We start from the raw sequence: 21,931 nt of genomic DNA, 5'->3' as shown, positions 1-21,931 counted from the left end.
CTTTCATGTCTTCTGTCATTTATCAATAACTGACGTTGCCAAAGAAGCAGGTCAGATCAGCGTGTTGGAAAAGCTCCGGGTTCAGAAAAACTCTGATATTCAATCATCATGTTCGAACTATTTACAGCATCTCACGTGGATAACGTTTTCTTGTTACATGTAAATGACTAAGACACGGTGGTGGTGGTGACACAATGGATGCCCATCTACATCCTACATCCAGTAGGTCAGCTGTTACACACAGTCCAGTCCAGGTGCATACTGTTTGGAAGAAAGCAGTCGTCCACCAGATAAATCCTGAGCTCATTAGGTTGAGCAGCGCAACAAAAATCTGTAGTTATCAGCTTGACAGGACAGAGGAAACTATCCAGCAACATTTAGCTTCTGAAATATTTTTTTAGACAGACGAGCGAAAAATTAATGTTTTAATTTCTATTATAATTGTCGTTTTGAAGAGGGAAACCGGTTAGGGAAACGTTGAAAACAGGAAAAAAACGGGAGGTGGATTACGTTTTTAATTCACATGAAAAACAAAATAATTTGTTCATCCTGTTATCAGACAAGTTGAACAGCTTTGGACTGAGGGTCCTGTGTCTAGTCTGCAGGAAAATAGAGGAAGTCAGTTGAGAAGGCGGACCTTCAATATGGCCCAGGACACATTGCATTCACACTACTAAAAGAATGTGGCCTCATGCGGTCCAGACCACCTCTGACTTGCCTCCGTGCTGTAGCTGCTACACACGATCAGTTTAACTCAAAGTGGTCACTCAGTCCTGCTAAAACAACACACTCTCTGCAGCTTGTGGAAACATGTGGGCGGCCCTCACGGAAGTCTCCTACCGGCCGACCCGCCTCCTTATTGGACATCAGTTATTGATTGGACGCTGCACCTGATCTGACTGATCTGATACATCACTGCAGTTTCATACCAAAATGGAGACAGATTATAGATTCAATTTAAATGTATCACTCCCAAGTTTTATGCTTTACTCGTTTTCTGATTCATCATATAGTTACAATCTATTAACTGTCGACCTGATCAACAAAAGAACCATTAACAACTTTCTTCATGTATTAGAAAGATTTTTCTTTTCATGATCTATTATTTCCTCCATTAAACTGTTTCTTGCTGACAGACAGACTCTTCCTGACTTTAATTTTATCCATAATAACAGTTAAAAACATTTATATTTTATATCATTTATCGTCATTTCCCTTCAGTCACACTGTAAATTCCTGAGCGTCGGGTTTGATATGAGTTACATCATTTCCATTTTCCCTGAAACGTTTAGCCAAATACATATTTTCCAGTGTTCAGAAGACACCCTGATCACATTCTGGGTAATTGAATAATGAATTCCCTGTCAGGGTTATCAAAAAACACAGATACAAATAATCAATAAATGGTATAAACGCATTCCGCGAGTAGAAATGGTTCCTGTGCCTCTGAGCAGGACACAGTGTAAATGCAGAATGCAGGTTTTTATTTAGGTGTTTGTTAAACAGGTAACAGGCTGCAGACAGGAAGCAGCTGCTCTAGCGGTGATAACTGTGCACCTTTATTAGTATTAGCACAGTGCACATGTGTGCAGACACGTTTCAGAGGAGAGGACGTCTCATGTTTCTTAAGACAAATTTCCTCGTTTCCTCTCTCCTCGCTTAGTTTCCTTGCGTCTCTCCTTGCATCCACGGTGGGAGGGACTAAGACGCAAGTGAGGGAAACGTGGATGCAATTTAAGAGACTTGGGATGCACCCATGGACTCTCAGATATTTAGAAGTTATCTTATAGCGCCACCTTCTGGACAAACAGCGTCATGTTTGTTGTGTGACTATGATGCTGCTGACAACGTCCTATGTGAGGAGAATATTTATCTGTTTTTATTTTCTTGCAAAGAAATAAACAAAGCAGCATTTCCTTTGTTGTTGTAATGTTTTGGTGATTTGTGTGAAGTTTTGCTGTCATGATGCTTGTTGGATCCTCCTCCTGATATCAGATATAAAATACAGGTGTTGTGTCTTCATGCAGGTGTAAAACAGCCACCAGGAAGTCCAGAACAGGAAGCAGCAGCTGCAGCTCTGCTGCTACTTGCAGCTGCTGCTTTTGGACTTCTAGTATGTTCACACCGGAGACCTCTAGCAGCATTTGTTTGTAGAGACCAACCTGGAGTCTGTGTGCAGTAATAGACTCCAAGAAGACTAGCAGCAATGTCAGCAGAAAGTGATGAGGATTTTCTTAATATTAAACAATAAACAAAACTCTAATGACCCTCTTAAATAAAGATGATCCTCCAGACAGACCTTGTTAGTCCTGATGGGTCTAATCAGATGTTGTTCTCCTCTCTCACTCTCTCTCAGGTGAAAAGGTCAGAGGTCTGATTGGATGTGCAGGAAAAAGCAACTTCATGGACCCAGAAGGTAAAAAGATGCAGTGACAGACAGAAGTCTGATCTTCTTCATTCTAACCCTGATGAGACATTTTTTGTCTCATTAGGTTTAGAACAAAGTCTGAAGGCAAAATAGAGTCCAGCATAGACAGAGAATACAGCTGCTGTGAGTATCCCGACTTCCCCGACTCTCTGGTTGTGGTCTCACAGTAGGTTTCTGGGGTTTGGACTGATCAACAGCTGCTGTAAGAGACAGAAAAATAACAATAATATTCCACAAATTCTGTTACCCCAACATTCAATTCTCCTACTTGTGACACTTCACACCTGTTCAAGTCCAAAATTAAAATCTGGACTGTTTGGGTTTGAACCTGGTGATGTTTGTGTACACATACAATCCGATAACATATATTAAGAATAGCATTCTGAGTTCTACTGAATCATCTTACCAGTGACATTGAGTCGACATCTGCCAGAGCTTTCACCATAATCTGTTTTCACTTCACACAGGTACAGACCCGAGTCATCAGTCCTGAGTCTGGACACATGAAGTCTGATTCGTCCTTCTCTGAGGGCGTCTTTGTCACACTGAACTCGTCCTGCAAACTGTCCATCCTGAGACTCTGGAGACTCAACACCCTCATGTACATGATACAGGATCAAGGATTTAACATCAGTAAACAGTTGACAGTAGATGTAAAGTGAGGTGGAGGAACTGTCAGGTTTGGTTGTAAACATCCATTCCAGTGTGATGTTGTGGTTCTCCTCTGCCTGATAGGAGGTCTGTGTCACTTTCACTACAAATGTTCCTGTTGAGGAGACAGAGAGGGAAAGTGAGGACCAGACAAACTGAGAACTGAGGCTGAAAAACTAGAGTTCAACGATACTGCAATATAGAAAAGGTGACGCATGATACAATAATGAATAAAAAAAATGAGCAATAATTGAATATAGAACACTTTCCCAATTGCAATAAGGTGTTTTCTTATCACCTTTAATAATATATTACGCATTTATAATATATATTTAATAATATGGATATCAAAGTTGTAAACTAACCACAGACACAGGAGGTCAGGCTGATGATCAGAAGGATCCTGCAGATCATCTTCTCCCTGTGAGAGGAGACAGAGGAGAGGAGTCATCAACACATGAGGTCAAAGTTCAGTCATCACAGGTGTGAGAAGGAAAATCTACAGCATCAAACCTCGATTCTCATGTCAGAAACAATGTGGACTAAAACCACACAAACATTAGTCATTTCTATTGTAAATTACAGGAATCTACAGTTTACTACATTTAACACATAAAAACCCTCCATTTCTCAGGTGCAGTCATGTATTTTTGTCACAAGATGGCATCAATCAAAACTTTACAGCTGATGAGGAAATATTTTAGTCATTTCCAAACCTTTGACCTCTGCTGGTCATAAAGCATAACAACAGAAACAACTTCTCTTCAACTAATGTTGTTAAGCAGCTAAAGTGAAACTAACAACATCTACACAAATATTCACATTACACACAATATGAAGTTGAGTCCAAACTAAGAGCAGGAACTATCACACTAATTATCCTCCATTATTGTTACTGTAATAGACTGTAAGTCTCATAAATGAAACTGAACCAGAAAATACTGACTTTATAAGACAGTTATCCACCCTGATACACTATAAGGACACTTTTATTTTATCCTCAAACTTTCTTTATTTACAACAAAGAGGTTCAACAATTGTCATACAAAAATAGTGTCAGTAAAAACAACTTGGTACAAGCCAGAGGAGTCTCTTCATTGTAAGTACTTTTAATAATTACTTTTAATAATATTTACTTATTTAAAATATTGAAAATCTTGTTATGTTTTTAGTTCTTCACATCAGTGATGGAGGCGTCATACTGCTTGAGTTCAACAGTGAACTGATGGAAGCAGGTTTGGATCCAGATCATTTAGATTAGTGGATGTGAACATATATGAGGACAAATACTGCTACTAACTGAGAAGACTGATGGTCACACAGCAGAGACACAAACCACTTCTTAACTTCACCCAAAAAAAAAATCTTATATTTAAAACTTTAAAAACCTAAATTAAATTTGTAAGAACATTCATCCGCACGTTCAATATTCAACTATTTTAATAAATACTTTAGTAAAACAAATAAACCACCATCAGAACCACAATGTGAAAATACTCAACAAACTCCAACAGTCAGATGTTAAAACTGTAGTTAAGTGTCAAATGTAAACACTGTTCATTATGCAGAATGACTCGTTTCAGAGTTGATCTCTAATAAAATGATCGAGGCATGTTTACTCTGTTGGTTTCTCTATAACAGGATTAGATAATGAACTATCTGAATACCAACTGTCTGTAAGATCTATCATATACATTACCAGTCAGGTCTTCTGTCATAAAGAAGCAGTTCAGATCAGCATGTGGTGTCAACAAGGCGACATCAGTTCTAAAATCACACACGGAAAGACAGCTTGACAGCTTTTATATGAATCTCCGCCTACGCAAAACCAAAAGCTTAGTCAGCAGGACCAAAATTCAGGAGGGGGAACTGGTTAGATGAGGTTTCAGACTGCAAAAGGACATTACTAATACCATGCTGTCCACTCTGTGCATGTGTGTGTGTGTGTGTATGTGTGTGTGTGTGTGTGTGTGTGTGTGTGTGTGTGTGTATGTGTGTGTGTGTGTGTCTGTGTGTGTGTGTGTGTGTGTGTGTGTGTGTGTGTGTGTGTGTTCTGAACAGTCTACAGTCTACAGTTTTTGAATGTTACAGTCATCAATGTTTTATTAGTCTCATTAATAGCTGCTAGCAGCATTTTCTTGATAGGACTGGTCTGAAATTCACAAGGTTTCCTTGATTAATCTCTCAATATTTATTAGGTCAAACTCTTCAGTGTTCTTTGTCAATGTGTTTTTAAGCATAATTTCAGGTTGTTTTACTAAACTTAGGTTTTTTTCTTTGAATGTGGGGTGTCAAATTCACTCTGTCAAAGTCGATCAAATAAACTAAGTGCTGATAAAACTATTTGATTCCTATCAATCTTTGATTTGAAATGTCATTACTGAGTGTTTAGAGGTTCATCGTTATTCGGCAGAACTGATTGTTGCTGCTGAGTAATGCATCTATTCTCATTTCAGTTTAAGTATTAAATTCACACTGTTGAGCCAAACAGTAACAGTATCTGAATAGAATATATATACAGTCTGTTTCATGAAATTCACAAACTAAAATATGTTCTAGCCATTTCACTGCTGGGTCTCCAGAGAGAAAGTGTGTGGTACAGTATTCTGCAGAGCTGGTTTTGCCTTTCATGGTGGTAAACCTCCTCCCGACTTGTTCACCTGTCTTCCTAACTGTTTCTCATCAGCTATCAGTCCCAGTGGTCCCAGTATAGAGCAGCTCACGTCCAGTGTTTGACAGATTGTCTGTTACCTTTGTGCGTTAGAGGTCCACCCAGTCTTACTCTGACTTGTTTGTTTGTTAACTGGCTGAAATCTGTTTTCTTCTTGTGATTATGTGTTTCTAGCTGTGAACATTTGGAGGTTTATGTGTCTGTTACCAAGATCAGAGCAGACAAAAACTCTCAGAGAAGGAAGCAGAGTTTACACACAGTAAGAGCCGTGTGTTTCCACTCATTACTGTCAAGTCTGTACAGTACAGAACACTGTGTATAATGTGGTCTTTCCCCTAGAAAGACTGTTTGTTCTGTTAATGTTAAGTAATGATACTGTGAATTTAAGGCTGAGCACAGCCTCAGATAGGAGATGCATTTCTCAGCGGGTAAAAACTCGATTGAAAGTTTGAACTTTAAATGAATGTATTTGTTTCAGTGCAGAAACTTGTAACTTGTTTGAGAAATGTGCATCACAGTAAACAAGTATTAAAAATTAGTTTGGTTAATGTTAATGGTGATGCTGTTTCATTATTGCATATGATGAAGTTTAGAAACTCTGAACTTGAGAGTCGATGCTGAACAGACAAAAAAACGTTAGACCAGCAACTATTAGAACTCAGCAGGATCCTTCTTCTCATCAGCCTGACCTGCTGTGTCTGTGGTTAGTTTACATCCTCAGTTCATTTTCCAAAAACGAGAAGTGAAAAGATTTGATATTTCTTGTTGTTCCAGCAGATCATCTTCTTCCTTTGACAGGCGACAGAAAAGTCACATGACTCCTCCACACAGAAAATACTGAATTTATTAGATAGTTATGAAGGGAAACTGCTGCTACTAACTGAGATAAAATGACAAATACGAAAATGAGGGATGTTGATATAATTCAGACTTTAGATGAGAACATGCTAGTTTTTGATAAATCGTTATTAACTGTTGGTGTAATTATCTTAATTTAATTGTTATAATTAAGAATTTCCTATACTTATTAATGATAAAATATAAGCTGAGACTAAATTAAGTTTGTATAGACACTAAAAGATTATGACTGTTAAAGACCAGTGGAGCCAGAACATGTGTCATTAAATATGATGTTTCAATGGGAATTTGTCATTTGACACTGACTCTTCCCAAAAATGCCATAATTTATGTTACTGTTTGACATCACAATGGAAACAGCAGTTTTACTGACATGAATTTTTACTGCTGTAATAACTTAGAGACACCACCCTCAACACCCTCGTGTACATGATATAGGACTAAGACCTTGTGATCAGTTACTAGTTTACAGTAAATTATAAGAGAGATTAGGGACATGTCAGGTTTGGTTGTAAACATCCATTCCAGTGTGATGTTGTCGTTCTCCTCTGCCTGATAGGAGGTCTGTGTCACTTTCACTACAAATGCTCCTGTTGAGGAGACAGAGAGGGAAAGTGTTTAAAATACACCAGTAAAAAGGTCATGATTGATACCAATAATAAATACAATGAAGAACAACTAAACAACAACAGCAGCAGACTCAAGAACAGCTGCTGAACTCCAACCACAGACTGTGAATCATATGAAGTGCACCATCACTAATCTGTATAGATCAATATATATTGTATTGTACATATTGATCCTAACCCATAATATTTATTATTTATCTGTTATGTATATCCTTGTGTATAATACAACCATTCATATACATTTGTTATTTAGATCCACTTGCACTAAATATTTTTATATTCTGTACATGATGTTTGTAATTGCACTTTTGGTGAGATGCAACTGCATTTCGTTGTCTCAGTACGTTGTGTGATGATGATAAAGTTGAAATCAACAGGTCTCTCACACATCAAAGACATAAACACTTCCTCTTTGTTTTGTAAGCGGCAGGCAGAGCTGAAGTTCTTCTTCACAGCGTGAAGCGTAAAGTGTAAATTTAACAAACAGTCAAATGTTCAGTGGTTCCATAGGATGCTTTGCTTTAGTTTTAGTTTTGGTTGGACTCGTTTTTCAACTATGGTCCATTTTGGTCTGGAAACTTTTATAAAATCTAACACATATTTATAGAAATGTATTGATGTGTTTTATTTCTCCATCCTGTGTAGAAACACTTCCTGATGAAATTGTTCAAATATTATATAATGTTTGTCATTTTATTCAAACATTCAGAGGAAATCATCATTTCCATCAAATCACAAAAAGGTGTATTTTAAACAAAATTATTAACATACCTCATGTTTTCAAAATATTTAATGAAATTTCACACACAGTTATACCAAAATGTATAAATGTATTTATTTTCAGGATTTTAAAGATAATATTCTTACATTGTTTAGATAAAAAACAACTTTCAACTGTTTCACCAAACTATTTTAATTAATTTCTTACATGGCACAATCACAAGTTGTCTAGTTCTATAAATTAATTGTAACCATAACTGCACAATTTTCAAAACAGATGAAAAAAAAGCTGAGAGGAAAGATTCACAGAAATAAACTGTCAAAACAAAAGTGTCACTGCTGCCACAGAGAAAACTGTGACATTTCCTCCTCTTTAGGACCAATCAGAGAAGTACTTGTGTTGCAATAAGGTTACAGATAAGTATTGTGGTTTTGTGCAGAGACCAAATTAGGCCTTGCTGGTTTCTGTCTGTTGCATCTGCTTCATACAGTCAGTTTAACTCATAGAAATCAACTTGTTGGATCAGATGTTTGACCAACAACATTACGTTTAATAGAAACTCTTCATTTAGATGTCAGTGTTTTGATCATAAAGACTTAGTCAACAGGTTAAATGTTATTTGGTTGATGAGAACTTTTATGAATAAATTCAACTCAAATATTCACATATCCCACATTTCAGCTTTTCATCTCCTTGTTTGTACTTGTGAGGATATTTTGATGTGTTGGATTTCTTGATTTGGTGAGTTTGAGGAGGACAGAGTCTTTATTTAAACTTCTGTGAAAAATAATTGAATAAATATGAGTGTTAAAGGATTAACTCTTCTATTATTATAATAATTCATATATATCTCAGCACAACAACCAAAAGTACAAGATCTGTTTCAGTGCTTGTGTTCAGGTGGGAGAGAGATTACTCTTCATTATCAATCAATCAATTTTTATTTATATAGCGCCATATCACAACAGAAGTCATCTCAAGGCACTTTTCACATAGAGCAGGTCAAGACCGTACTCTTTAATTTACAGAGACCCAACAATTCCCCCATGAGCAGCACTCGGTGACAGCGGTAAGGAAAAACTCCCCTTTAACGGGTAGAAACCTCAAGCAGACCCCGGCTCTTGGTGGGCGGCCATCTGCTTTGACCGGTTGGGTTGAGAGAGAGAAAGAGAGAGGGAAAGGGGGAGGGGGGACAGGAGAGCAACAATCACAACAATAAGATATAACATGTTAATTAGTGAACTTTTTTACTGGCAGAGCTGTTTCTCCCTGACCAACACAAAAGATAGAAGAGTCATAACAACTTCTCTCATATAAACAGGATTTATTTACAATATGTACACATTATCAACTGTACATGAGGAAAGACAATTCATTGTTAAATTAGATTTTGGAAACCTTACACACTAAATAGATGAGAAATATTATTTCTGACAAGAGCTTGGAACTCCTCATCATCACAATAAGCTGCAGGGACAGTCCTCATGAGGGACGACTGTCAGACGACTGTGTTGTCTGGAAACAGTCTTCCTCAGATCAGGCAGAACTTCATCATGCAGGTCAGCTGGCAGCATGAAGCTCAGTGGTCTCTCAAAGCTCTCAATAAGCCACAAACAGCTGAATCTTTGACTATCAGATAGACGAGGTCCTCGCTCAGATAAAGCTGCTGAATGTAGCTTTTAACGAAGCAACAGGACGAGTCACATCACAAGAAATGGAGGCAGCCACACTGTTCAGAAGGTGACTGTTTAGATGTCTTGTCTTTGCATAAAAGCTGAGGTGATTTTAAAAGTTGTTTCTCTGAAACTGTGATTATTTATGCTACTGTTTGACATCAAACGTGGCATATCTGAGAGTATGATAGCATATCATAATAATATGTACATAATATGTACACATTATAAACTGTCTGATCATCATATATCATAATATCTGTCTGACAACCTGCCTGTCTGTCTGCATGTCTGTCTGTATGTGTATTAATCATTTAGATTATTTCTATTCACACTGCATAGAAGAGTGAAAATGGAAAGATAATATGTATATTTGGGTATATTTTGGGCCCCTCACATGTTATCTCTCTTACATCTAAAATTCTAAACTCCCCAACTTTCTGAATCCTGGCTGTCAAGGGTGCAGCTTCATCCTCATTCTCATCCTCACTGTTGTAGCCAATTTTGCTGTGTGCTATATGTTGTGTGTGTGTGTGTGGGTGTGGTACCCAGAAGGTAAAAAGATGCAGTGACAGACAGAAGTCTGATCTCTGAGAAACACAACTTCTATACTGCTGCAAAGATGTTTTACGTCTCATCAGGAGATTTAGCAAAACAGAGTCCAACACAGACAACAAGTACAACTACTGATGCTGACAGTCCCAATCCAACATAGAGGCCGAGTGCGACTTGACTCTCTGGTTGTGGTCTCTCAGTAGCTTTCTGAGGTTTGGGCTGATCAACAGCTGCTGTAAAGGACAGAAAATAATAATAAATGTACTTGTATTCCACAAATTCAGCTATCACAATGTTCAACTCTCCTACTTGTGACACTTCACACTTTTTCCACTTCACTCATTTCAAAAATAAAAATCTGGATTGTTTGAACCTGCTGATGTTTGTGTCCACATACAGCATATTTATAACAATACAGTGGATGCTGAGTGCAACCACACTCATAAAGTTTATCAGTCCAGTCTGTACATCACTGATAACATGAATTAAAAAAGGCTTTAATCATCTTACCAGTGACATTGAGTCGACATCTGTCAGAGCTTTCACCATAATCTGTTTTCACTTCACACAGGTACAGACCCGAGTCATCAGTCCTGAGTCTGGACACATGAAGTCTGATTCGTCCTTCTCTGAGGGCGTCTTTGTCACACTGAACTCGTCCTGCAAACTGTCCATCCTGAGACTCTGAGACCTCAACACCCTTATGTACATGATATAGGATCAAGGGTTTAACATCAATAAACAGTTCACATAAGATGTTAAGTGAGGTGGAGGAACTGTCAGGTTTGGTTGTAAACATCCATTCCAGTGTGATGGTGTCGTTCTCCTCTGCCTGATAGGAGGTCTGTGTCACTTTCACTACAAATGTTCCTGTTGAGGAGACAGAGAGGGAAAGTGTTTAAAATACACCAGTAAAAAGGTCATGATTGATACCAATAATAGATACAAACTGAGCAATAACTGAATGTAGAGCATCTTCCCAACTGTAATGAAGAGTTTCTACTCGCTTTAATAGTTCTGTTGATGTTTTAACTGATATATTTCACAACAAAAGTCATAAAAATCTTTTGACTTTTCTCTTTTTGGATGTTGAAATGAGGATGTAAACTAACCACAGACACAGGAGGTCAGGCTGATGAGCAGAAGGATCCTGCAGATCATCTTCTCCCTGTGAGAGGAGACAGAGGAGAGGAGTCATCAACACATGAGGTCAAAGTTCAGTCATCACAGGTGTGAGAAGGAAAATCTACAACATCAAACCTCGATTCTCATGTCAGAAACAATGTGGACTAAAACCACACAAACATTAGTCATTTCAATTGTAAATTACAGAAATCTGGAGTTTATTTCTGAATACATTTAACATTTATTTCTGTCACAATACAGCACCAAACAATTCATATAAAAGTTCTCTTCAACAGTGAAAGGTTGTCAGAGCAGCTGCACCTTAAGTGAAACTAAGTAATCTATACAAAAATGCAAATTTTACACCCAATAGGCTATAAAGTTTGAGCCTAAACTAAGAGAAAACACTGTGACACATAATTATCCTCAATTATCATCAGATTTGTCTCCAGATTAATAAACTATTAATTTCATAACAGAAACTGAGTCAGTTTGGGTAAAACTCAGTAAACTCAAACAGACAAATGTGCTTCACTTAAGACTCCTCTCACCTCAACCACAGATACTGCAGCAACTACACAACAGCACCATCATATGAACTGCACCATCACTAATCTGTATATATCAATATATATTCTATTGTATATATTCATCCTAACCCATAATATTTATTATGCATTTGTTATGTCCTTGGGTATATATACAACCATTCATATAAAGTTAGTTTGATCCGCTTGCTTCTACATATATTATTCTGTACATGATGTTTGTAAAAAGATGCAAAACTGCATTTCCTTGTCTCAGTCCTTTGTGCAATGTTGATTCTAATCTAAATCAACTCTCAAACAGTAAATACTGACTCTATCACACTCAGCACAGAAATAAACCTTTTCTTTGTGATAAGCAGGCAACAGGCAGAAGAGAAGGGATTTCCTCTTCACAGCACGTAAAGCATTTATAACACACATTGTCATTTCCATTACAATATGTCTTTTACATCACAATAAACAAAGTGATGGATTTAAAAAACAAAAACAAAAGACCTTTTAATGTCCGTTTTAGAGTTAGAGGCCACTTTTGTAATAAAAATAATGACTCAGAGTGTATTTTGATAAACAGGCTGTGGTGTAGATCATGACTACACTGTTTAGTTTACTTTGTTGGTTACTCTATAACAGGATTAAACTATAATGAAGCAAAAACACCAACTTTCTGTAAGATATAAAACATACACATTACCTTTTATGTCTTCATCCTTAATCAATAACAGATTCAGAGGACAGTAGTTCAGATCACCGAGTTGACGACCTGCAGATGAAGCAAATGCTGAGAGGAAAGATTCACAGAAATAAACTGTTAAAACAAATGTGTTACTGCTACCAAAGAGGAAACTGTGACATTTCCTCCTCTTTAGGACCAATCAGAGAAGTAATTGGGTTGCACTAAGGTTACAGCTAAGTATTGTGGTTTTATGCAGAGACTAAAGTAGGCCTTGCTGGTTTCTGTCTGTTGCATCTGCTTCACACAGTCAGTTTAACTCAAGAGATCAACTTGTTGGATCAGATGTTTGATCAACAACATTACGTTTAATAGAAACTCTTCATTTAGATGTCAGTGATTTGATCATAAAGACTTAGTTAACACAATAAATGTTATTTGGTTGATGAAAACTTTTATGAATAAATTTAACTTAAATATTCACATATTCCACATTTCAGCTTTTCATCTCCTTGTTTGTACTTGTGAGGATATTTTTGATGTGTTGAATTTCTTTATTTGGTGAGTTTGAGGAGAACAGAGTCTTTACTTTAAATTTCTGTGAAAAATAATTGAATAAAAATCACAGTTAAAGAATAAACTCTTCTATTATTATAGTAAAGAATGATAAAACAGTCGTACCTTCACTTTGCATGACTGCAGTTCCTCTTTGTGAATCTCTTGTAACTTGAGCTGATATCACACAGTGCAGTTTAAAGCTACACAGCTACTTCCTCATCTAAAACATTTACTGTTTTGTACTGAAGCAGTTCGTCCGTCCAGGTAATAATTCAAGTGACAAAAACTGAGACTCGCTGCTCGTTCAATAGAAACAAGTAACTGAAACATTTGATTCACTGTTAACAGTCTTGTTTTAATTGTGCAGATTTAAATGTTTGAAGCAGATCAGAAAATGACATTTAGCCTGAATTTAAGATGAATCAGCTGGAATTTCTTTCATCTTCAGAGCTGTTCTTACGATTTAAACATTCAAACAACCGAGAAAAACACAGAATTTAGAGGTTTTGACATTAAATCTTCTTCATCTTGATCAGATAGAAGTTGTTGCTGGACAATCAGGTGCTGAGTTTTTATAAAGACTCAAACCTGCCGATACAACACACTCAGTGTTTCCCTGCAGCTTGATGGTTTCTACACAAATAAATCAGTTATTATCTTTGCTTTAATCCCGGAGGATTGAACAAGAAAACTGTTCAAACCCTTTTAGTCCCTGCATGTATTGATCAGGCCGGTTCCTTGAGAGTCATTTGTGCACATCAGAGACCTCTGGCAGCATTTGTTTGTGGAGACCAACAACTAGAACATATGTCCTCTTTTTCCTCTTTGTTTTAATGGAATATTTTACTTTTGTGTGTTTTGATTTGTTTGTGCCAATTCTTCATCTGCACTTCCTGTTGTCTGGTGTCAATTATACAGATCAAAACCAGGATGGAAGTTACATCGGGCTTCTGGAGTAGTTATTTACTAAGTGAACTGATTGAACTGAACAAGTTACACCCCCATCCAAACTGCTCCAGATGTGAATGGACATCTGGCTGCGTGGACAGATTTTGAGATCCTGGCTCACTTCTTACAATCTGGGTCCAAACTACTGAAACTCAACACAGATTCTGCAGTAAGAGTTGATGTGTAGCTCTGCTCTCAACCAGACTGTCTCAATCTTTATTGACACAAAAGGTAAAACATCTTGTTTTATTGTGACCTTCAACAGAAACAGAAACACAAAAATAGATGTGAAAAAAAGAATTATGAAAAGGATATAAAATGAACAGAAACTGATGAAAGACTTAAAAAGGTCATAACATATCATCATTACCAAGAGTACATTATTTAAATTGAGCACATTATAAATAGTTACATTCTCATACATGGGACATGATCATATAAAAATTATAATATTTACATCACATCACAATCATTTTACACGTGTGCATGAGTGTATGGACCCTAATTCATGGCAGCATATGTTTATGTACATAATATTTATGTATATATGTGTCCATGTGCATGCATGTTCATCATGTCACATAAATGTTTTGCAGATTTGCAATAAAATGTTCTGAGCCCTTTGATTAAAAAAGGTTTATTTGGTTGCAGCCTGTTTTAATAGCTGGTATAAAATGTAGAAATTATTATTATTATTTAAAACCATATCAGTGTTATAGTCCTCACTGTGGGTGATGGGGACCTCTGCTAGTGACTTTATAGATGCTCTTTATTTGGGTAGGGAATATGTTAGAGAGGTAACAGTTTCCACAATATTAATTAGTGCCCATCAACTAAAATAATATGACTATATATCACACTAACAAGCCAACTTTAGCTTAATCTGATGCTACAGGCAACACATTCATTCACAAAGTAGCTCCGTGCAACAGGGGCAATCCCAGTAGCTCCACTAAGATAAAGTAACAGGTACTTTCCTTTTAGAGCTCTATAAATTCATAGGGCCTGGCTGCAGCCTGCACCACCCAAATTTGACACTCAATCCAATCAAACCACAGTGGGTGGGATTAAATGTTGAACCCTGCTCTGTTCTGCATGATGTATACTCAGTCATATCTGCAAAGTTGCCACTTCCCCAAAAATAGTTGAGCACGTCCGGAGGCGTGTTAAATTTTGTAACCCTGTCAGATTATGTTACTGCGGTCAAGCCAGTCGCTTTGAAAATATTATACACTAACAAAAAATGCTCTACTGACAAATTTATTTAAAGGAAACTGTCTGTTTCCAAACACTAATTCCACTTCAGACACATTGTATAAGACCAAAGACAGCTGCACAAAAAGTTCTAGTTTTTATAAAGAGTGTAACAAGGAAATGGCTGTTGTTACTCAAACCTGCCAAAACAACACGCTCAGTGTTTCCCTGCAGCTTGATGGTTTCTACACAAATAAATCAGTTATTATCTTTGCTTTAATCCTGGAGGATTGAACAGGAAAACTGTTCAAACCCTTTTAGTCCCTGCATGTATTGATCAGTTAGTTCATTGAGAGTCATTTGGAGTAAAACATGGACTCTCAGATATTTAGCTTATAGCGCCACCTTCTGAACAAACAGCCTCATTTTTGTTGTGTGACTATGATGCTGCTGACAACGTCCTATGTGAAGAGAATATTTACCTGTTTTTATTTTCTTGCAAAGAAATAAACAATAAAACATTAACCAAATTATTAAATAATACTTGTTTTCTGTGATACACACCACAAATAAGTCACATGTTTCTCATATTGTGTTAAATTTAACCACAAACTTGTGCTCCAACACTTCTGTATGTTTTAGCCAAGTTACTATTAATCACACACACTTTACTGCTTATTATTACTCTCAGTATGCTGAGTGGACATGCGAAAGACCTGAGTTTCTTATGAAGAGCAGAATAAAGTCCAGCAGATAACCAGACAGCAGCTGTTCTTTATGTCCTTCACAGGTCAAACAAACTCAACACAGATTCTGCAGTAAGAGTTGATGTGAGGCTCTGCTCTCAACCAGACTGTCAATCTTTATCGACACAAAAGGTCCATTATCTGGTTTTATAGTGATCTTCAACAGAAACAGACACACATCAATAGATGTGATAGGAAATTATGAAAAGAGACATTATAAAAAGAATATAAGCTGAACAGAGATTTAAAAAAGACTAAAACAGCCTTTACATTTATTTTTCTTAGAAAAAACATACAACATCCTCCAGCAATTGTGGATCCTCAAGTTGTTTATCTTCATTTCTTTATGTAATATATTCTGATATATAAATATACACAAGTCACACTTTAATGTATGACGAATGAATTCACCAAATTCCAAGTCAGATCACACTGAGGCAAACATTTGAAACAAATATCACAGATACATTTGTTTTTAATGACACTTCAATGAGTCTAAAGGTGTAAATGAGCAAACAGCTGTAACCTGCATCCAGGTGAGGATCTCTAAACAAGATGAGCTGACTTCCAGTGAAGAGCTCCCTCTGCTGGTCTTTATCCTTAATACCAGTGTCAACAACTCAAAGCTTTTCTCTCAAACATACATGTGAAAGACTGATAATCAATAACAGACAGTAAATAAGAGCTCACTGTAACAGACAGGATTAAAAACAGCAACAGTAAATCTCAGTTTCAACTGCACATTACAATAAAACAACAAAGCTCTATGTTGAGACGTTAAAGATATAAATTCTGGACAGAAGGTCAGAACTCACAGTTTTACAGTTTTCATGACGTTTGACGATCAACAAGCATGTGCTGCCTGGAGCAGATCACTGTGGATCCACTAACACATGCAGAACGCTGAAAAGATTGTTGTGGTCATTATAAACAGACGCATCACTTCCTGTGTGGCGCTACAGTTTCATGCCAGTCAACATAACACATGAGAACCAGCAGCTCTGACGGCTCTTAACCTGAATACTTAATACCTAATGCTTCTCAGCATTATTTCAATAAAGTGAACACAGTGCACATTTCACATCTAACAAAGTTCAACCAGGAGTCGTGATATCAAAATGATGAACAAGGTAAAGATGAAGAACGTAGTTTGTTCTGTGTCTTTGGTATAAAGTTGAATTATAACAGTCTTGTTTGGTTTGCGTTGCAGATCAAACTGTTTCCTCTGATCCGTCTGCTAAGCTGTAAGTTTTCTTCAATCCACCACTGGACTGAGTAGGAATCTTGTTTGACAGGCAGAGAGTGAATGAATAAACAGCCAGTACAGATATAGCTGCTGCTGTCAGTCCCAGTACACAGTAGAGGCCCATCCTTCCCCGACTCGCTGTGTTTGGTCTCTCAGGTTCAGGCCAATCCCTCGCTGCTGTAAAGACACCAAACACATCTGTGTCATTCATGTGAAGAAACAACATTTCACTAAAGAACTAAACTAAATAACCACAACAGATTTGGAATATATCTCACAAAAACTTCATCTAGTAGAAGAAAGTTCTACTGAATTATCTTACCAGTGACATTGAGTCGACATTTTCTTTTGTTCCAACCATAATTTGTTCTCACTGTACAAAAGTAAAGACCCGAGTCATCAGTCCTGAGTCTGGACACATGAAGTCTGATTCGTCCTTCTCTGAGGGCGTCTTTGTCACACTGAACTCGTCCTGCAAACTGTCCATCCTGAGACTCTGGAGACTCAACACCCTCATGTACATGATACAGGATCAAGGATTTAACATCAATAAACAGTTCACAGATAATGTAAAGTGAGGTGGAGGAACTGTCAGGTTTGGTTGTAAACATCCATTCCAGTGTGATGTTGTCGTTCTCCTCTGCCTGATAGGAGGTCTGTGTCACATTCACTACAAATATTCCTGTTGAGGAGACAGAGAGGGAAAGTGAGGACCAGACAAACTGAGAACATCTGAGGTTTCTATGGAGAGTTTTTATTTTATTAAGTTTTTTCTCATTATTTTTGGTCAACTGCAGGTTGGAGACTGAATTATTATCTGAAAAGATTATTATTTTTTATTATTTAGAAACAAAGCTAACCGTTTAAAGATACAACTGTATAAAAAAGTTAATGTATGATGTCAATAATAAATACAATCTAAGTAAGTCTAGGATTTTTTTCCCCAGCTTTAATAGTTCTGCAGATATTTTCACTGATATATTTTAAAATGGAAGTCATAAAATATGGTTATGAGGCTCAAAGTTTATTGTTTGTTCATTTTCATGTAAAACTGAAGGTTTAAACTAACCACAGACACAGGAGGTCAGAATGATGAGCAGAAAGATCCTGCAGATCATCTTCTCCTTGTGAGAGGAGACAGAGGAGAGGAGTCATGAACACATGAAGAAGACTAGTTTCTTCTTCTATGAAAACATTTCAAGTGACGTGTTTTAAAAAGCCTTTCCCAGGTGTCTGTGTGCAGTGTGTAAGTTGATTACAATATTTGAAGGTGCAGTTAATAATATTTCACAGCTATGTGAGTTCCTGCTCAGAGGACAAAATGTTACAAAGTCTTTTTTGTTTGCACAGCAGTTAGTAGCCTGAATTTGCACATATGAGATCTGAACATAAACACTCTGTATTCAGCATTTAGCTGTTTTTTGTCTTTATTTTGAAGTGATCTTGCATTGTACTGTTTGTCCCTGTGATCTGTCCAGATTGTTGCATTATGTGAACATGTTTTTAATATATTATTTCCTGCCTCTGCGGCATGAATGACTATGTCCATGAAAACATCATTCATGATTTCAACAAGCTTCACCTGAAGTGTTTTTACTCACATGTTTCTGTGCAAATAATCCACCACTCCAACTCCATCGCTTTATTTAATATGGCCGACGTGTTTCCTTTTGAAGAAAATTCCATTTCCTTTTTCGTTCAGTTTGCTCTCTCAGGCAGAAGATGCTTCTCTCCTCGCTGGTAGTCTGCTACTGGCAAAGCAGCGCTGTCACTGCTTTTATAGTAGACGTGTTCAGTGTTGACCTGTTGACCTGTTGACTCACCTCAAGTTTCATCAACATTTTTCCAAAGCTGGTTCCTCGGTCAATGGTTCAGGGTTGTGACTACTACTAGACTTCTATTTTAAAAGCATTGTGTTGATCAGGTGCACCTGACACTTCATTGCGTCTCAGTGACACAATGGAACAAATTCCATTATAGGGCTATAAAAATGCAGAAGAAGAAAGAGCAGAGGACAGACAAACACAGGTGTAATTTTCTTCAAATAAAAATGGAAGTTTACTTCCAATAAAGGTTCAGTTGGGAACTTATAGACATTTTGAGAAATCTTTGACAACCAACTCACCTGCTGTTCTTTCTCTCACCTGGTCTGGTTTAAAATTATGAATCAGATTTTCGCTGTGAGGAGAGAGCTGAGACACATTAAGCAAAAACATTTTTTCATGTTGTCTTATTTGACAGTTCTCACTTCTGACATGCAACACCATGTCTTGAAGAATGAAACCCGACTTCACCAACAAGGAAGTATTTTCAAAACACGTATGCACTAACATGCAAGTTTGGACCAACGCCACCACCAACATTAGAAAAATGTTCAGCATGAGTCTCTGCATGTTGATTTCATGATGTACTGAAATAAAATGAAACCAGCAGCAGCGTGGAAGAGAAGACAAACATATTCTACATTTAACGTTCAAACCTTGAATAATATCCTGCTGTTTTAAACTGTCAAATTATTATTTTTGTTGAAATCCACAGTTACATTTTGGAGGCAGAAACCTGTAGGACTCAAAACCCTTACAAGTAAAGTCAATTTTATTTATACATCACAACAGAAGTTATCTCAGGTCTCTTTTCATATAGAGCAGGTCTAGACTATACTCTTTAATTTACAGAGACTCAACATTCCCTCATCAGCAAACACTTGGTGACAGCGACATGAAAAAACTCCTCTTTAACAGGAAGAAACCTTGAACAGAACCAGGCTCCAGATGAGCAAACATCTGGTTGGGTTGAAGGAGAAAGATGAAGGAGGAGAGACGCAGAGAAGCACAACAACAACATCCCGCCATTTTAAGTAATTATTTGTTTTTTGTCATTTCTGCTTTTTAAATCGTCCCTGAAATTCTAATATTTTTTAATTTTTTTTGCAAAGCAATTTTAACTCTATGAAGCACTTTCTAACTGAAATATAAAATGTGACTATTATGCTCTACAATGTGGAAATATAGCTTCCTATTTTTTTTTTTTTACTGTTTGTTGTGTTTTAAAGATGTGTAACAGATGACTGGTTGATGACAGAAGAGTCATAACAACTTCTCTCATATAAACAAGGATTTATTTACAATATATACACATTATAAACTGTACATGAGGAAAGATAATTCATTGTTAATTTAGATTTTGGAAACCTTACAACCTAAATAGATGAGAAATATTATTTCTAAGAAGAGCTTGGAACTCATCACAATAAGCTGCAGGGACAGTCCTCATGAGGGACGACTGTCAGGCAGCTGTGTTGTCTGGAAACAGTCTTCCTCAGATCAGGCAGAACTTCATCATGCAGATGTTGTTCTCCTCTCTCACACTCTCATCCTGCTGGGTTCTCTCAGGTGAAAAGGTCAGAGGTCTGGTTGGATGTGCAGGAAAAAGCAGCTTCAGGTAAAAAGATGCAGTGACAGACAGAAGTCTGATCTCTGAGAAACACAACTTCTATCCTGCTGCATAGACGTTTTCTGTCTCATCAGGAGATTTAGTAAAACAAAGTCTGAAGGCAAAGCAGAGTCCAGCACAGACAACAAGTACAACTGCTGCTGCTGCTGTTGTCAGTCCAATGTAGAGGCCGATCCTTTTCCGACTCTCTGGTTGTGGTCTCACAGTAGGTTTCTGATGTTTGGGCTGAACAACAGCTGCTGTAAAGGACAGAAAATAATAATAATTGTACTTGTGTTTCACAAATTCTGTGATTCCAACATTTGCAACAACTCTCCTACTTATGAAAATCTGGGCTATTTGGGCCTCAACCTGGTGATGTTGGTGTCCACAAACAGTCTGTACATCACTGATAACATGAATTAAAAAAGTCTTTCTGAGTTCTACCGAATCATCTTACCAGTGACATTGAGTCGACATCTGCCAGAGCTTTCACCACAATCTGTTTTCACTTCACACAGGTACAGACCCGAGTCATCAGTCCTGAGTCTGGACACATGAAGTCTGATTCGTCCTTCTCTGAGGGCGTCTTTGTCACACTGAACTCGTCCTGCAAACTGTTCATCCTGAGACTCTGGAGACTCAACACCCTCACGTACATGATACAGGATCAAGTCTTTAACATCAGTAAACAGTTGACAGAAGATGTAAAGTGAGGTGGAGGAACTGTCAGGTTTGGTTGTAAACATCCATTCCAGTGTGATGTTGTCGTTCTCCTCTGCCTGATAGGAGGTCTGTGTCACATTCACTACAAATGTTCCTGTTGAGGAGACAGAGAGGGAAAGTGTTTAAAATACACCAATAAAAAGGTCATGATTGATACCAATAATAAATACAATCAAAGCAATAACTGAATATAGAGCATCTTCCCAACTGTAATGTAGAGTTTCTACTCGCTTTAATAGTTCTGCTGATATATTTTACAACAAAAGTCATCAAATCTTTTGACTTTTCTCTTTTTGGATGATGAACTGAGGATGTAAACTAACCACAGACACAGGAAGTCAGGCTGATGAGCAGAAGGATCCTGTAGATCATCTTCTCCCTGTGAGAGGAGACAGAGGAGAGGAGTCATCAACACATGAGGTCAAAGTTCAGTCATCACAGGTGTGAGAAGGAAAATCTACAGCATCATGTCAGAAACAATGTGGACTAAAACCACACAAACATTAGTTGTTTCAAATGTCAATTACAAAAATCTTGAGTTTGTTTCTGAAT

General features: G+C 37.3%; 1 protein-coding gene and 1 long non-coding RNA gene across 17 annotated transcripts in view; one reads left to right on the top strand and one right to left on the bottom strand.

The window, feature by feature from the left end:
- LOC122974236 (butyrophilin-like protein 8) overlaps positions 1-21,931 on the bottom strand; it is a 93,595-nt gene that overhangs the window by 18,693 nt on the left and 52,971 nt on the right. For 2 of the 16 annotated variants that reach the window (XM_044342223.1, XM_044342232.1), the window contains exons 3-4: positions 21,114-21,473; positions 20,323-20,913 (exon numbers count right to left, since the gene is read on the bottom strand). The exons of 4 other annotated variants lie outside the window; for them this stretch is intronic. In XM_044342223.1, the coding sequence (XP_044198158.1) occupies positions 20,714-20,913; positions 21,114-21,473 (560 nt within the window). In that variant the 3' untranslated portion in view covers positions 20,323-20,713. 10 more of the 16 variants (XR_006400256.1, XR_006400257.1, XM_044342229.1 and 7 more) reach the window with 7 other exon arrangements.
- The window catches only part of LOC122974287, a 38,597-nt gene continuing 25,849 nt past the window's right edge, over positions 9,184-21,931 (top strand). The window contains exon 1 of the long non-coding RNA XR_006400279.1: positions 9,184-9,517. This is a non-coding gene — a long non-coding RNA (uncharacterized LOC122974287). The remainder of the gene's footprint in view (positions 9,518-21,931) is intronic.

Source organism: Thunnus albacares, chromosome 22, assembly GCF_914725855.1.
Source record: "Thunnus albacares chromosome 22, fThuAlb1.1, whole genome shotgun sequence".
In the NCBI taxonomy this organism is placed as follows: domain Eukaryota; kingdom Metazoa; phylum Chordata; class Actinopteri; order Scombriformes; family Scombridae; genus Thunnus; species Thunnus albacares.
The sequence above is the reverse complement of the archived record's forward strand: the minus strand, read 5'-3'. Positions and strand labels throughout refer to the sequence as shown.